This window comes from Cervus elaphus, chromosome 15 (assembly GCF_910594005.1).
Source record: "Cervus elaphus chromosome 15, mCerEla1.1, whole genome shotgun sequence".
Lineage (NCBI taxonomy): Eukaryota > Metazoa > Chordata > Mammalia > Artiodactyla > Cervidae > Cervus > Cervus elaphus.
Window position 1 is genome coordinate 42,307,997 of NC_057829.1, and position 17,458 is coordinate 42,325,454.

The 17,458-nt window shown below is 48.2% G+C and overlaps 1 protein-coding gene across 10 annotated transcripts in view; it reads right to left on the reverse strand.

The window, feature by feature from the left end:
• Nucleotides 1–7,076: 7,076 nt before the first annotated feature.
• The window catches only part of ARHGAP22 (Rho GTPase activating protein 22), a 176,708-nt gene continuing 166,326 nt past the window's right edge, over nucleotides 7,077–17,458 (reverse strand). For all 10 annotated transcript variants that reach the window (XM_043926933.1, XM_043926935.1, XM_043926932.1 and 7 more), the window contains 2 exons: nucleotides 13,747–14,638; nucleotides 7,077–7,617 (listed from right to left, as the gene is read on the reverse strand). In XM_043926933.1, the coding sequence (XP_043782868.1) occupies nucleotides 7,389–7,617; nucleotides 13,747–14,638 (1,121 nt within the window). In that variant the 3' untranslated portion in view covers nucleotides 7,077–7,388. The remainder of the gene's footprint in view (nucleotides 7,618–13,746; nucleotides 14,639–17,458) is intronic.

Here is a 17,458-nt window from a genome sequence, read left to right on the forward strand (position 1 = left end):
ACACCAAATAAAATGAAGTAGTTCTTATTAATTGAGGCATTAGATTTATTTTAGTACTGCTCCTTAAAAGATCCATTGACTGTGTTATTGCAAGTTGTTTTGTACTGATTTTGTGGATTGAGTTTTGTTTTTTTGTTTTTAGCTTTTATAGCAGTATGTCTTTGGACTTCATTTGAAATTAAAGGATAACTTCAAATACATTCTGTAAAGTTAGACTTCTGACATAATTAATTTACCATATCCTGTTGTCTCTTTCTCTGCTTTCATGATTAGTAACGTATTTCATTTAATTCCATCAGTGTGTGCATATATGCCTGAGACCCTGTGTTAGAAGCTGGACATGAGGAGAGATCTAAAAATGATGAGTCTCGAGTCTAGTAAGCCTGATCGAAGTAAGTTTTGTATGGAGGAGCAAAGACCATGCTGAAGGAACACAGGGAAGGACTGATTCGAGGAAATGAGGGTTTTGCAGAAGAAGCATTTTTTAAGGAAGGTGTGGAGAAAAGGGCATTCCCAGGTAAAGGGAATGAGAAGTGAAGAATGGCCTAGTGGGGTATGACTGTAAAGAGAGAATGTGATGGGAGGTAAGACTGAAAAGTTGAAGATCAGAAGTAAAGCATTTTGAAGAACTTGTCATCATTTTAAAAGCAGTAGGAACTACTGGTTTGTGAATGGAGTTAATATGAATAGACTTAGAATAACTGACAGTGGGTGTGGGTCTGATAAGAGTGGAGGCATGGAGATTGGGAAGCCGGGGATACTCAGTTGAGAGAACTGAGGTCCTCTCTGCATATTGAGAATGGAAAATTGGGGATTCAGATTGCCATCACTTCATCACATAAGTGAAGTTGCCAAGATTAGCATTTGAGGCCAATTGGTCAGCACACAAGAGGTTCAGGGAGAGTACATTGGATGTATTTTACAGTTTGTACATCACAGTTCATGACAGAACACACTTCAGGTATGGCATTAACTTGCCATTTAGTATTCCAGGAGTGGAAGAAAAGGAAAGATTGCTACCTAATTACCTGTCAACCTCTGTCCTCACAGTCTGTTCCTAGTGAAGTCTGCATCATTTGCTTGTGTTGCCTGTGCACCATTTTCATTAGTGTCATTTTGTAGACAGAGGGAAAAGATAGGGGATTCCTGTTGGACGTAACATAAATAAGACTTCTGGAGTTACGTGAACATGTAGGGGCGTAGTTATGATTGCTGAATATTGAGTGAGTGGTAAAGCAGCAGTAAAAAGTACTTTCAAAAAGTTGGCAGGAAATACAAAGAATTAGGACAATGTCTTGAGAGACAAAGGGTAGACTGAGGGGTCAGAACAAGTTAAAAGGGAGAATTCAAAAGCACATGTGACACGGTCTCTTGATGAGACACGGTTCTGGAGAGGGTGGGTTCTACTGAGTCCTATGGATCCAGACTAGCCTGAGCTCCAGATGGAAAGTTTGGTAATCTTGGACAAATCTCAGCTTTGCCAAGCCTGGAGTTGCTTCATCTGTCACAGGATGGGAGATAAGTCTTTCACAGGGCTGCGGAAATGATTGACTGTGTGTACTTCTATCAGGATAATCCATGTAAAGCAAATATAACTGTTGACTTTAGCCGCGGAAAGGAATAGAAATGGTTTAAGATAATGGGGAAATATTGAAGTGAAAGGAATTTTGTGTGGCCTCCCATTTGAGACCTTAAATACATGCTGATCCCCAAGTCATTCTTTTCATCCCCAGTAGTCTCAATCTTCATGTGGTTGGTAAGAATTATTCTCACTTGAGAGAAATGCCTCAATATCAGTATTGACTGAGGATATTTTTTTTATTTTCTGAGAAGTGGGACAGTTAAACATTGTTTTGATTCTTTTGCTATTTTTGTGTATCATTCCTGCCATTCAGTTCATTCCAGCTGAGCCTCCTCCATGACATATACTTTACATCTTTGTGCACATTACTCCTGCCACTTGTTCATTTGAAATCTTCATTGCTGAAGGCCCGATCTGATCGTTTCTCCTCTGATAAACCTTCTCTGCAAGGACTTTTTCTTTCTTGTCCCTATTGCATGTTTCCTTACTCTGTTCATTTGTTCACACACTCCCCATTTTGTTCTGTAAGACAGCAGTGTGCTTTATGTCTCTCCTGTTCTGTGAGGGCATCCTGTGTGCTTATTTTCTACTGGTGCTTCAGCCTGGAATCCTTTGAATGGAAGAGCCTGTTCACAGTGATTGGGAAGTAGGCATTCAATAAATGTTGGTCTGGATAAGTTACTGATGGAGGACCTGTCTTCCATACCGTTTCTATCCTCTGAGATTCAGTATTCACTGCTTTCAAGATCTGGCATAAGGAAACTTTCCATGCAGCACTATGAAATTACTGTAGTAATGTGAGCGTGTGCTGACAGCAGATACCTGAAATTGAATCTGGGCTTCACACTGGTTGCCGCACCTACAGCAGCTTGGGTAAACTCTTTATGGCTCTGTTTTCTCAGAAGGAGTCAGAGGGAGAAGGTGGTCCTGATACAGTCCCTCCATTCATTATCGCTGCCTTGAAGAACTAAGTACCAAATCCTCCACCAGGAGCAGTAACGAATGGGATACAGGGTGACGCAAATAATGAGGTAGGTCATGCTCCAGGGTGTTACTAAGAAGGGAACTAGGAAGATACCAGGAGACCACTGAAGGAGGTCAGAAAGGGATGGGCAAGGGAGGGGGGGCAGACCATGCCGCTGAAGTGGTTATCATGCCCCCACCCTGCCTGAAATCCTTCAAGATCTCAGTACCTAGTAGCGATTCCTAAAGTTCGTTGCACAGAATGCTAGTTCTGTGTTGAATTAGTAGCAATATTCGTGGAGAGCTTACTCCATGCCGGGCATTAAGTGCTGTGAGTATATGAGCTCAGAGTTTTTATAACAACGTTATGAGGTAAGAACTGTTACTCTTCCCTCTTAGGTGATCACCCTGAGGCACAGGGATGCTGAGCAAGTTGCTCAGAGCTACACAACCGTGTGGTGGGGCCAGGATCTGAATCTGGATAGTCTGCCTCCAGTTTTCACTCTGTGACCACTGTGCTCTACTGCCTAAGAAGTCTCATGTGAAAAAAGGGTTTTGTGTTCAAATAAATTTGGGGGCTGCTAATTAAAGGTAAGCAAGTTCGTCGTTTTTCAAGGATCCTCAGACTTTGGTATGCATTTCCGTAAACCTACCTCAACCATGTCCCTGTCTTCCTACCTCTTCTCTTTGAACCCAGCCCTTCCACTTTTCCTTGTCTTTTTTCTTTTTTTCAGAATCACCTCTCCTCGTTATGACACGCTCTTTTCTTCCTCACCAGTCTTTCCCTCTGCTGGATCACTCTTGGCAGCACACAAGTGTGCTCTAGTAATCCCCAGGAAAAGCTCTCCTTTGCCCCCTCCACTCCGCCACCCTGTTTCTCTGCTTCTAGCCTCATCTGCACTTCTGGAAAGACTGGTCTGGGCACAGGGTCTTCTCTTCACCTCTCATTCAGTCTTCAGTCGGTTCCTGCTAGCTTCTGGCCTGACCCTGTACTCCACTTGGCCTGGACCACACTGATAGTTCCCTGACTAGTTTCCCTGCTGCTACTCCTTCTGTGGGCAAATTGAGCCACTGTCCAGCAGTGGCCAGAATCGCCTTCCTTGTTGAATGCAAGCCAATTCATGTCTGTTTATTTAAAGCCCTTGAATGCTTTCCAGTATCCCTAAATAAACGTAACTCTACTGTAAGCGACAGGGAGCTACAGGATCTGGTCCCTGCCTGGCTCTGGCCCTGTCCATCTCCCACCATGCCAGCAAGGGCACTGGCATTCATGCAGACTTCTGCCTGGATCTGTCTAACTGAATCACTGCCCCTTGCTGTCCTTCAGTCTTAGTTTCATCACACAGTCAGTGTCTCATATATACGAGCTCCCAGCTAAGTAAACACGACAGCTATCCCACACCGCTGCTGCTGCCTCCTCATGCTGCCCCTTTGTGGTGGAGCTGTGTAAGGATGGTGGGAGAACTCTCCGGGGTGTTGGGGCCCTGCTCAGGAGGGAGGGGATATTGTTACTGACTCCATTTATTGCCCACAGATTGGAGCGCCTGGTTACCTGGACTCTAAAGTCCTTTTACTGTGTGGAGTGAACACAGTTCATACCTGGTCCATTATTCTACCAGCCAGGCAAAACAAGGAATATCTCTTCCTCTGTTTCTGTCTTTGCCTCTGTCTCTTTCATATACACACATTCTTAAAATTGTATTCTAACATGGGGCATTTGCCAGTCTTTGTAAAAGTAAGCCAACTCATTTTTTTTCAGTGTAAGACTTAAAATTTCCAGTTTTTTCTTTAGAGTCAAACACAAATTTTAAAACAATTTTAAAAATTTAAAAAGTAGCTTGAGAGCAGAATCCTAGAGTTTTTCCACCTATTTTCCACTATTGTATGTTTGATTCATCGATAATTTGACAATTTTTTCTTAGTAAGTTGTGGTTACTGAATCTTTCTAAAGCATTCATGTAGGTTTTCAAAAAATTGATTCCCTATCTTTTCACATTTATAATTCATTGATTTACTTAATATTATTTTTTTCAAATTTAAGAATTTACTATTAATCCCTTAATCTCTAAACTTTGATTACAGAGTTTAGCGGCAGGCTTCAAAAGGCCTTTGAAAGCTAAATTTTTTGTATATGTGGTTATTTTTCTTCTTCAGTGGGTCTATAGCTTTCATCAGATTCTCAAATTTATTTTTTTAATTAAAGTATATAGTTGACTTACAGTGTCATGTTAATTACTGCTGTACGGCTGAGTGGTTCAGTTGTACATATATATGTATATATATATTCTTTTCCATTATGTCTTCTCATAGGATATTCAATATAGTTTTCTGTGTTATACACTAGAACATTGTTGTTTATCTATCTTCTATATAAAAGCTCACATCTGCTAACTCCAACCTCTCACTCCATTTCTCCCCCAATCCCCTCCCTCCTCAACTACCAGTCTATTCTGTGTCTGTGATTCTGTTTCTGTTTCATAGATGAGAGGTTCATTTGTCATATTTTAGATTCCACTAAGTGGATATCACTAAGTGATATCATATGATATTTGTCATTCTGACTTCACTTAGTATGATAATCTCTAGTTGCATCAGTGTACTTAGTATTAAAAGATGTCATTACAATAATAGGAATAAGTTGAATCCCCAGGTTTGGGAACTAAAATGTAACTAAACTGGGGAGAACGTGGTGGATGGGGACAAGGTACTGGGCCAGAGCCCCTCAGTCTCAGTGTGATTTACAGGCAGAGGTCAGGATGTTTTACAAACAAAATGGAGAGTGCTGATTAAATGGAAATTGGAGGACAGAATAGCTACTGAGCACTGCCTAATTTTGAGAAAAATTGAATTTGCAGGTCTTAAGTTTTGCCAGCAGGTGGCAGTGCGGCTTAGAAGCTGGTTTGGGCCAAGGACTTGGCCAAAAGCTGAGCCTTTGCCACTACTAATGGCTAAGACAGATGGCGTCCCTGTCATCATGTCGAGCCCCTTTGGTCATTTCTGCTCCTTTCATAGCCTGGCAGCATTTTTTCTCTAGGTCAAAGTTAGCAGAACTGAGGACCATAAAATACACTGGTGGTCTCACCTATCTCTTCCTGGCCTCAGCTTCTCCACTGAACAGGGGAGCATGTGGTTAATTCCTGTGTTACTGAGTTGTTGTGAGCAATCAGTCACTTCACGCTACTTTCTTTCTCCTTGAACAGGAGGAGGAGGGCAATATTGTTCCCCCTGGGAAAGCTGGTCACCCACACTGCTATGATAGCAATGGGCCTGGGAGCAGATGCAGGTAGTGCTGTCCACCGACCCCACCCCTCGGGATCCCCCCAGAGAATTCTGACCGCTGATGCTGCTGAGGGCCCTCGGCAGGCACCTCTCCTCTTGGCTGGTGAGGCCTGCAGTGACCTGCCTGAGGGCCAGTCATCAGCCTCCTCACTGCCGCTGGAGTTGCTAGTCAGCCTGGGCCTGTGGGCTTGCACCTTAACGATGGAGAGCCAGCACTTCTGGGAGCACCAGCACCCTGCCATTTAGAGCATTGCTGTGATAGTTTATACCTGACTCCAGGGTAGATGGGTAGCTGGCCTGAGTGATTTCTCCAGAGATGGTAGTCAAATCAGGGCACTTTGGTGACCCCACTCCCCCCAAAACTATTGCAGTTGGCTGCTGAGGATCGTGAAGAGTGACAGGGAAGTATACCGTGAGCAGGAGCAAGTGAAGGGAATGGTGCCTGCACTGCCTGCTCTCCAGACGCCAGTCCCTTCTGCTCAGAGGTGGCTGCTTTGGTGCCCCTGAAGGCCCATCCTGAGGAACTCAGGCCCAGGCCCGGGCTGAGTGGGGTGGCAGCCAGGGAAAGGCTTGCTTGAAGGAACTGCCTCCATGGAGCCTTGGGGATGAACTGGAGGACGGAGATAAGCAGGCAGGGAAGGGAGAGGGATTGGCACCAGCTCGAGGGGAATCTGCAAAGGAGGTGGGCACAGCTGAGGTGTGGCACCTGGAGGACAGAGAACAGGCACTGGCCATCACTCGGGCTCCCCCTCTCCATTACAGAGCCATGCCTCATCACCCTGCACGTAACGGGCTCACCTCTCAGTCAATGCTCGTCAACCTGCACGAACCTGGGGGGCAGAAGCAGGGAGTGCAGCACCCCTGCTGAGCTATGACTCACAGCTTCTGGCTCTGCAGCAGAGCTGGGGCCGGGGCCACGCAAAGGACAACAGGTTACAGTAGAAGGCCTGAGAGAAATTCCGGATAGATAACAGCTGCAAAGGCCCAAGTGGCTAGAGGGGGAGCAAGCAGTGAGGAAAACCATCCTGCCTTGAGCACAGGAGATCGAGCACACAGATGTGCCTAAGTCAGCTTCAGTGACCGTGATAACACTGGGTGCTCTCAGGGAGCTCTGCCACCCACTTCTCAAGGCTCCTCCATGCCATTCCACCCATGGGACACCTGGAGGACTTCCAACCCTGTGAGAAATAGAAGAGGTCACTTGGTACCCTCCCTCTGCATGACCATAAAGGAGTCAGGCACCCAGGCATCATGCTTTGAGAGCACATTTAATAAAGAATGCAGAAAGTTCCTGGTGGGCTACTCAGATCCCATGTGCCATCTATTTTGATGGTCATGGGACTGCTGCTTTGATGCCTGCCACACCTTGCACGGTCGGAGCAGCCTCCAGATCCCGAGTGGGGCTTGGGCTCCTAACCGGGTGTCAGGACTTCTCTCTCCAGCCCGGGCCGGCTCTCCTGGCACCACTGAAGCCCAGGTCCAGCTGCAAAGGCTCTGGCTCCACTTGAGGCTGTGGAAGGCTGGGAGGGCAAGCATGCAGCAGAAACGAACTCTGCTGGTTCCTTTACTTCAGCGCTCTGGCACCTTTTGCCCCAACAGTCAAGCTTCCCAGGGTTGAAAAAAACTCCTCCATTTCTCTCTGCAGCAGCTGGTTCCTCTTCTCTGCATCTTCCCGGGCCCGCTCCGAGTTCCTCAGCTTTATTTCCAGCATTGTGTACTTTTTCTTTTCTTGGTCTAGTTCTTCTTCTAGCCGTGACATTCGTTTCCTCAGGTCGGCACTACCTTCTTCGAGTCTTAAAAAAATCAGAGAAGAAAGACACCGTTTTAGACTTGGGCTGAGGTTTGCAAGCAAGCTTCACTGTTGGCAGACACTTGATGGGGTAAAGTAGCTGTTCAGACCTGATAGCAATGGGGACGGATGCTGTGGATTCAGACCCGGTGCCAGGTGAGGCTTCACAGACCACATATCCTCACAAGACTCTGGGGCTTCACCTCCCCTCCGAGATCCTCCTCTCGGCCTTTGGCACTCAAGGCCAGGAGCCCTCCCTGAGTTCTCACTCAAGTAGAAGACCACTTACCCTCCCGCCTGGTTAATGACATAGTGAGGGTTGGACCGCTCGCTGGCAGAGAACAGGACTGAGCCCTACACCAAGAGGGAAGCAGGAAACTGTCGCCTCGTTTGCTCTTCTACAAGACCCACTGAACTCCATCTAGACACAGCAACTCACAGGAAACCCCACTCAGGTTCTCACTTCACCTTCCATTCCCTCTCGGCCTTCATACCCCAGCTCAAATGTCTCACCCTCTGGTAAGCTTCTCTTGATCCTCCCCAGCATGTCAGACACTGCTCCTTTTTGCTACCACAGAGTACAACACAGGCCTTTCATCTTTTCAACCAGATGACCCACTCCTCTAAGGCCTCAGGGACACACTGTGGCTGGCTCTTGGAACCGACCTGACTACAAGATATAAACTGTGGGCAGGACGTAAACTGCACTGAGTCCTGAAAACGCCGGGGATGACCTTCCACCCATGCACTGTAGCTGTGATGGACTAAGGAGACAAGACCCACGGCATATCACCTGGCACATGACGTACATGGAGCAAATACCCATTCCTCCCACCCCCGCAAGGCCTAGGCCTTCACCCTTAACTACTGAAGACAAAGCATGGAGCAGGGCTAAAATCTGGAACAAGAGAGGGAGGCCCACTCTCATTACTTTTATTCAATATACTATTGGAAGTCCTAGACCCATAAATCAGGCAAGAGGCATAAATAAAAGGTATTCAAATTGGTAGGGAAGAGGTAAAACCATCATTATATGCAGATGACATACACTGTATGTAGAAAACCCTAAAGACTCCACACAAAAACTAGTAGAACTGATAAACGAATTCAGCAAGGTAGCAAGATGAAAGATTGCTAGAAAGAAATTGGTTGCATTTCTTTACACTGACAATGAGACAATCCCCTTTAAAATTGCATCAAAAGAACAAGAAACAGACAAAAAACTTAGGAATAAACCTCACCAAGGCAGTGAAAGACTTACATGCTGAAAACTGCAAAACATTAATAATGGAAATTGAAGATGATTCAAAGAAATGGAAACAAGATCCCATCTCTTAGACTGGAAGAATATTGTTAAAATGACCATACTACTCAAAACAATCTACAGATTTAATGCAATCCCTATCAAATTACTCATGACATTTTCCACAGAATTAGAACAAATAAAATTTATATGAAACTGTAAAAGATCCAGAATTGCCAAAGCAATCCTAAGGAAAAAGAACAAAGCAGGAAGCATAACACTTCCAGACTTGAGACAATACTACAAAGCTACAGTAATCAAAATAGCATGGTATTGGCACAAAAACAGATATATGGATCAATGGAACAGAATAGAGAGCCCAGAAATAAACCCACATACCTTTGGTCAATTAATCTTTGAAAAAGGAGGCAAGATATGCAGTGGGGAAAAGACAGTCTCTTCAGCAAGTGGTTTTGGGGAAGTTGGAAGCTGTGTGTAAATCAATGAAGTTAGAACATACCTTCACACGATACAGAAAAATAAACTCAAAATGGCTAAAAGACCTAAATAATAAGACATGACACCATAAAACTCCTAGAAGAGAACACAGGCAAAACATTCTCTGACACTGTGCCTGTGTTTTCTTGGGTCAGTCTCCCAAGGCAACAGAAATAAAAGCAAAACTAAACAAATGGAAGCCAATCAAACTTCCAGCAAAGGAAACCATAAAATTAAAAGAGACTATGGACTGGGAGACAATATTTGCAAATGATGTGACCAACAAAGGATTAATTTCCAAAACATACAAATAGCTCATTTGATAACAAAGAAAACAATAAGAAAATGGGCAGAAGACCTAAACAGGCATTACCCAAAGATGAGGTAGAAAGTGAAAGTCACTCAGTCATCTCCAACTCTTTGTGACCCCATAGACTATACAGTCCATGGAATTCTCAAGGCCAGAATATTGGAGTGGGTAGCCTTTCCCTTCTCCAGCAGATCTTCCCGACCCAGGAATCGAACCAGGGTCTCCTGCATTGAAGGCAGATTCTTTACCAATTGAGCTATCAGGGAAGCCCAAAGATGAGGTAACAGATGGCCAATAGGCACATGAAAAGATGCTGATATCACTAATCCTTAGAGAAATGCAAATCAAAACTACAATGAAGTATTACCTCACATCAGTCAGAATGGGCACCATTAAGCAGTCTACAGATAATCAATGTTGAAGAGGATGTGGAGAAAAGGGAACCCTCTTACACTATTGCTGCGAATGTAAGTTGGTATAGCCACTAAGGAAAACAGTATGGAGGTTCCTCAAAAAACTAAAATTAGGAATTCCCTGGTGGTCCAGTGGTTGGGGGGGGGGGGGCTTCTCAGGTAGCACAGGGGTAAAGAATTAAGAAGATGCAAGAGACACAGGCTCGATCCCTGGGTTGGGAAGATCCCCCTGGAGTACGAAATGGTAACCCACTCTAGCATGCTTACCTGAAAAGTTCTGTGGACAGAGGAGCCTGGCAGGTTAAGTCCATGGGGTCGCAAAGAATTGGACACGACCAGTGCATGTGTGCACGCATGCACACACACACATGTGCCAGTGGTTAGGATTCTGCGCTTCCACCACCAAGGGCATGGGTTCAGTCCCTGGTCAGGGAACTAAGATCTCATAAGCCATGCCACATGGTCAAAAGTTAAAAAAAAAAAAAAAATCGAAAACATATTAAAAAAAGAGCTGCCATATGATCCAGCAGCCCCACTCCTGGGCATATACCCAAACTAAACTCTTAATTCGCAAGGATACATGCACCCCTGTGTTCATAGCAGCACTATTTTACAATAGCAAGACATGGAAATAACCTGAATACCCATCAACAGATGAATGGATAAAGAAGATGTGGTGTGTGTATACACACACACAATGTAATACGACTCAGTCATAAAAAAGAAAGAACTAATGCCATTTGCAGCAACATGGATGGATTGAGAGATTATCATACTAAGTGAAGTAGGCCAGAAAGAGACAAATACCATATGATATCACTTATATGTAGAATCTAAAATATGACACAAATGAACTTACCTGTGAAATACTCACAGATACAGAGAACACACTTGTAGTTACCAAGGGCAGGGTGAGGGGGTGGGAGAGGGAGGGATTTGGAGTTCAGGATTAGCAGATGCAAACTGTGTGTGTGTGTGTGTGTATGGATAGATAAACAAGGTCCTTTTTATAGTACAGGGATTATTTAGTATCCTGGGATAAACCATAATGGAAAAGAATATGAGAAGGAATATATGTATATTAAAACTGCATCACTTTGCAGAAATTAACAATGCTATAAATTAGCTATATTTAAAAAAAACATGGAGAAGGGAAAAAGCCTCCCTTTACTCTAACCTCCCATCTGGGGGGGGACATAGTGTCAGAAGACCCCCCCCAAAGTGGGGGCAGCAGGTCCCCCCATGAGCCTCTTCATTGCTTCTCCTTCCCTCTGGGCTCCTCCTTCACAAGATCCTCCTTGCCCCCTAGTGCTCTGGAGAACGGCCTGGGCCACCCCTCTTCTTTCCATGCCACTCCTAAAGGGATTTTGTCCAGCCTCAGGCTCCAAGCACCACAGAAGTGGTGAGTGAGTGACAGGTTGAGTGACAACCCTCAATCTTTATCTCCCTCAAGTCCACTCAGAAACTTAATAAGCATCTACAGCTTAACAGACCCACGGCTCCTGCTCCTGTGAGTTCCTGTCCTCCTTTCCCAAGTCACCCTCCTACAGCCCCAGTCTCTTCACTCAGAGACCACCTTCTTCCAAAACAAAAATGGTGTCCCTCAAGTCAGTTATTTTTCTCATCCCACAATTGATCAACTGGAAGAACCCAAACATGTTCTGAATCTGGCCACTTGCCCACCTCGACTGCTGCCTCTTAGGTCCATGCCACCCACAGGTCTGGCCTGGATCTCAGCGGCCTCCTAACTGGTCTTTGTCTGCCTTGTCAAGCACTCCTGCACGCAGCAGCCAGCGCACCTCATCAAAGTGATCAAAGTACTCTAGGCCTGCCAGCAGCTTCACATCTCACTGGGAATAAAATCAAAGCATCACTCCTGGCAAAAGGCCTCGCCCCCTACCCCACCCCAACTACCTCACGCTTTCAGAGCCTGCCTGGACACTCAGCAAATGCACAGTGGGTCAAGGATTGAACCCACAGCCCACCAGACAACAATACTGCATTTCCCCTGAGGACTCCAGCCTTCGAGAAGATGAAAGCTTGAGTCCCCTCCACAAATAGCCAAGGAAGTGACAGGTTGATTCTGACCCTCTGAGGCTGCCCTCAGACAGCATCCTCCAAGTAACATGTCCTGTGTGCTCTGTAAGCTCAGCTTCAGCAGTCCTCACCTTCCAGTGAATCTGCAGGGAGTTCCTGCTATCTCTGCCTGGTATATTCCACCCAGTGCTTACCCTGTGGGTTTTCTCCACAATTTTCCACCCTGGGTTTTACTCATGCTGTGTCCTTTCTCATCCTTGTTCAGCCCAGTCCTATTGGTCCTTGGCTCCTATTGAGCCAAGTCCTGGCTCAGATATCACCTGCTGTGACCCCACCTACCCCTGATCTCCCCCATGGCAGTGGCCACTGCCCTCATAGCCCCTCTCCTGCCATCTTCCCCCCATGAACACAGAGCTGGCACACACCTGACACTCCCCAGGTACCCAGGAGACAGCTGCCAGCAGGACAAGAGGGTCAGATGCTGCCATTCCAGCTCCCCGTGGGAATCCCATGCTCAGAAACGGAAGCATGAATCCTTTCAGCCTCCACTGTTTGATGGAAAAAGGAAGCACTCAGAGCCCACTGAAGCCTTCTGCTAGTGGGTGGGACGTGGGTTCATAGGTCAGTCAGCTGATGCAAGGCCTGGGGCGAAAGGAGCTAAAGGGTCTGAGATGTTGATGGAAGCACTGCTCACTGTCTAGTGTCGGCTCTGTGTGTGTGCTAAGTTGCTTCAGTTGTGTCCGACTCTGCAACTCTATGGACTGTAGCCCACCAGGCTCCTCTGTCCATTGGCTTCTCCAGGCAAGAATACTGGAGTGGGTTGCCATTCCCTCCTCCAGGGGATCTTCCGGACCCAGGGATCAAACCTGAGACTCTTATGTCTGTTTCCTGCATTGGCAGACAGATTCTTCACCATTAGCGCCACCTGGGGAGACCCAGAGGCTCTGCTGATGACTATGAGGGAAAAAGCCCTCTGCACGCAGGCGGTGAGAGGACGGAACCAGGGCCCATCAGTGAGCAAGCCTGCAAGCTTTAAAGGGTGGCACGAGGCGTCTTCTGTGACCCGGTAGAAGGGAGGGCTTGGCTCAGCAAGGTCAGCTCCCTCTTCAGAGGAAATTGGATTTCCATCCAGGTGTCCTCACTCTACTTCAGGCCTGACCAGAGTGGGTCAGTCAGGCTGGCCTGGGGCCTGCAGTGCACAGAGGCCCTGCCCCATTCCCAGTTCCTGAACTATAGGACATTCTGGGGGGCCTGCCTCCTCCCTGAGGGTCACACAGGGACCTCCACTCCGAACCTCTCCATCAAAGGTACTCTGAGCAGCTCAGGCTGAGATTCTTACTCTTTCCTTTAGCCAGCTGGCCTCATGGAGTCCTGGCTGCATGCCAGGCCCTCGGCTCCCAAGCTTTCCCAGACAGAGGACCCCCACCCCTCCATTCCCAGCCCTGTCCTAGGGAACCTTCTCCCAGAAAGGCAGCTTCCTGGGGGCTGGCTGCTCTGAGCCCTGCCTCCAGGAGCTATCTTTCCAAGCCAGAGGCTGATTGCCCAGGACCGGTGCCCAGTGAGCTGCTGGCTGCGAGTGCTCTGCCCAGCCCAGGAGTGCCAATCTTGCACTCGCCCAACAAGGCTTTTTACCTTTTCACGCTCGTCTCATACTCAGTCCTCTGCCGGCACAGCTCTGCTCTGAGCTCTGTGACCAGGCCCTGGAGAACCTCGGTTCGACGGGCGTGGTCCTGGGCAGGGCTGCCTGGGTCACTGGGCTCGCTGCTGCTGATGCAGGCGCCCACTCCATCCAGGCCATGGTCCAGATCCACTTCGCTGCTGCTGAGGACAGGGGAGGGCTCAAGGGCCCCCTCAACGTGCAGGGAGCTGCAGGCAGAGGAGTCGCTGGCCCGGCATGCTGTGCAGCTGCTGACCGAGCCCCTGGCCGAGGCCTCACAGGAGGAGACCCCAGACCATGGCAGGCTGGCCACACTGGGTGTGCTGGGAAAGGAGCTCTGCGGGGGCACATTGTCGTAGGTGGAGAGTCTCTGCTCGGAGCCTGAGTCCTTGAGCCGGTCTCCTGATGAGGCCCGGCGGTGGCCTCGCAGGGAGGACAGCCCATTCATGAGCCAGTTCCCTCCAGAGGAGATGATGGGGACCTCCAGGGATGAGGTGCCCACCTTCGGACTCCCCGACCGGGACCCTGACTGCCGGAAGGAAGACCTCCAGTTGGGCAGAGTCTGCACCTTCTTCCCAAGGCTGGTGGCAGCAGGGCTGCCTCGGCTCCCCAGGCCCGTGGGAGAGGTTCTAGAGAGCACCGCCACGGCAGCCCCATCCAGAGAAGAGGTCCTGTGTGAGGGCAGGCAGGGGGCGCTGGGACTGCCGGGCTCTGCCTGGTCGTCCCTGGTGACCTCCTCGGAGCCCCATCCCACGGTGCACGGTGGGCCCCCGCGTGGGGAGGCTGGCCCCTCCATGGTCCTCGAAGTGAAGAGCTGGCTGTGTTTGCGGATCAGGATGGTCATCAGGTGCTGGACCAGAGAAGTGCCTGCCAAGAAGAAGGAATAAGAAAAGGTTAACTGTGAATGCCTCCAGTCTAGTTTCTCCAGACCAGTCAGCAAGCTGCAGCTTGGACCCAGGCACCCAGCTCTGCCAGTAGCCTCAAACCAGGCTACTCCGTAAGTGTGGACTCGACAAGAGCTCGCCATTTTCCACTCCAAAGGTAAGGATGGCCACCACACTTTCCAAATTCAGACAGGGACAGAAGGACCATACCCAAAATGCCCCTCCTCCAATGTGGGGTCTGGAGCACAGAAAGGCACTCAGCCTTCACGCCCACTCCAACTAGCTGGTGGAGGGAGGAGCAGACACAATGCTGGTTAAGGCTGTGGGGTGAGCCAGGGGCAGGCTGAAACTGGAAACCAGGACCTGGATGCCAGGGCCCTCTTGGCTGCCCCATTTGCTGCCCACAATGGCTATGCCTGACTATCCACTCTGGGGGGCACAGGGTTCTGGGACACGGAATTGAGATGTCTTACGGGTGCATGTGGGCACACATACACAACCTCATACACAGAGTCACACACATACACAACCTCATACACAACCCCATACACACACATATAAAACCCCATACACAGTCACATATATACCCATACACAGTCATACACACAACCCCATACATAGTCACATATACCCATACACAGCCCCATAGTCACACACATACACAACCCCATACACAGTCACACACGTACACAACCTCATACACAACCCCATACATGCACATATAAAACCCCATACACAGTCACATATATACCCATACACAGTCATACACACAACCCCATACATAGTCACATATACCCATACACAGCCCCATAGTCACACACATACACAACCCCATACACAGTCACACACATACACAATCCCATACACAGTCACTCACAGACAACTTCATAGAGTCACACATATACACAGCCCCATACACAGTCACACACATACACCACTCCATACAGTCACTCACACACAACCCCATACACAGAGTCACACACATACACAGCCCCATACACAGTCACTCACAGACAACTTCATAGAGTCACACATATACACAGCCCCATACACAGTCACACACATACACCACTCCATACAGTCACTCACACACAACCCCATACACAGAGTCACACACATACACAGCCCCATACACAGTCACTCACAGACAACTTCATAGAGTCACACACATACACAGCCCCATACACAGCCACACACATACACAACTCCATACAGTCACTCACACATAACCCCATACACAGAGTCACACACATACACAGCCCCACACACAGTCACACACATACACAACTCCATACAGTCACTCACAGACAACTTCATACAGAGTCACACACATACACAGCCCCATACACAGTCACTCACAGACAACTTCATACAGAGTCACACACATACACAACTCCATACAGTCACTCACACAACCCCATACACAGAGTCACACACATAGACAACCCCACACACAGAGTCAAACACATAGACAGCCCCATACGAAGACTCACACACACACAACCCCATACATGGAGTCACATATCCACAACCCCATACACAGAGTCAGACACACACACAATCCCATTCACAGAGTCATACACATACACGACGCCATACTCAGAGTCACACATACACAATCACACACAAATGCACATAGCCCCCCCCCCCAACATGAACAACCCCACACACAAGCACATGCCTCCTCTTCCCCAGGCCACAGCCCCTGAGACACAGCCTGTGGCATATGTGGGGACTCAGTTCCTGAGGCTGTGGGGTAGAGAGACGGGTCAGTGACAAAGGGAGGCTTTGCAGAGGGACCATGGTATGTACCCTCCTGTTATCCTCCAGCAAAGACCAGAGACAGGAGGAGGCATCTGTGTGATGAGGAAGGTCAAGTGCTTCTACTCCCACTAGAAGTAATGGAGAGTCATGGGGAGCATTAAGTAAACAATCTTTACTAGGTGAAGCAAGAACTTGGCAGTTCAGCAGGGTGAGCATTTGCCGTCAGGCATTTGTGCAACCTGGCAGGTGGGAGCTCTGGGGAGACTACCAGTCAGGCCAAGGGAGTGCTAAACAAGAGAACAATCCCCAAGGGACACCCCGTCAGCTGGGGGTGGGCCAGGGAAAAGCTCTGCAGCCCACCCCTAGCCCCACGCGCCTCCCCTAGTTCACGTTCCACAGGAACGGCCACTCTGCCCTCAGCCTGCCTCGTGCCAGGGGCAGCAGGCTCCAGCTGGCGTCAGGCAGGCTCTGCGTGAGTTCTGCCAGCCTCTCCGCTCCTTGGCTCGAACGGCTGCAGGTTTCCTGTGAGCAGCTAGACTCTCACACTAGAGAGGATGGTCTTTCTATGGGGCCTCCAAGCAGTGCGCTCATGTCCAGGCCAGCCTGCACCTGTGTGCCCTCTGAAAAGTCAGACTGAGAGAGTCACCTCACCTCTCGCGGCCTGTCTCATCTGTCAAATGGGGGCAGTAACCGGGGGCTTCTTGTGAGGACTGAAATGCGGTGGTAGAAGGAAAGCACTCAGCAGAGGCTCTGATGTGTGGAAAGCGGCTGTTGCTATATTATTTAAAATCTTTTTATTATGACTATTCATTACAGAACATAATATCCCCAGGGTTTGCTGAGCTCTAACATCCAGAAGAAGCCTGTGACAATTACTTAATCGAAAATTACTTCGGTAAAACAAAAACATTTGTGTGTATTCAAGGGCAAGGGCACTGACCTTTTCCACCCCACCTCCACCCCCTCAGCCGCTCCCATCATTCTAACTGCACCTTATGACCCCATCCACAGGGCAAAGCTCCTTTTCCTTTTAGAGCTG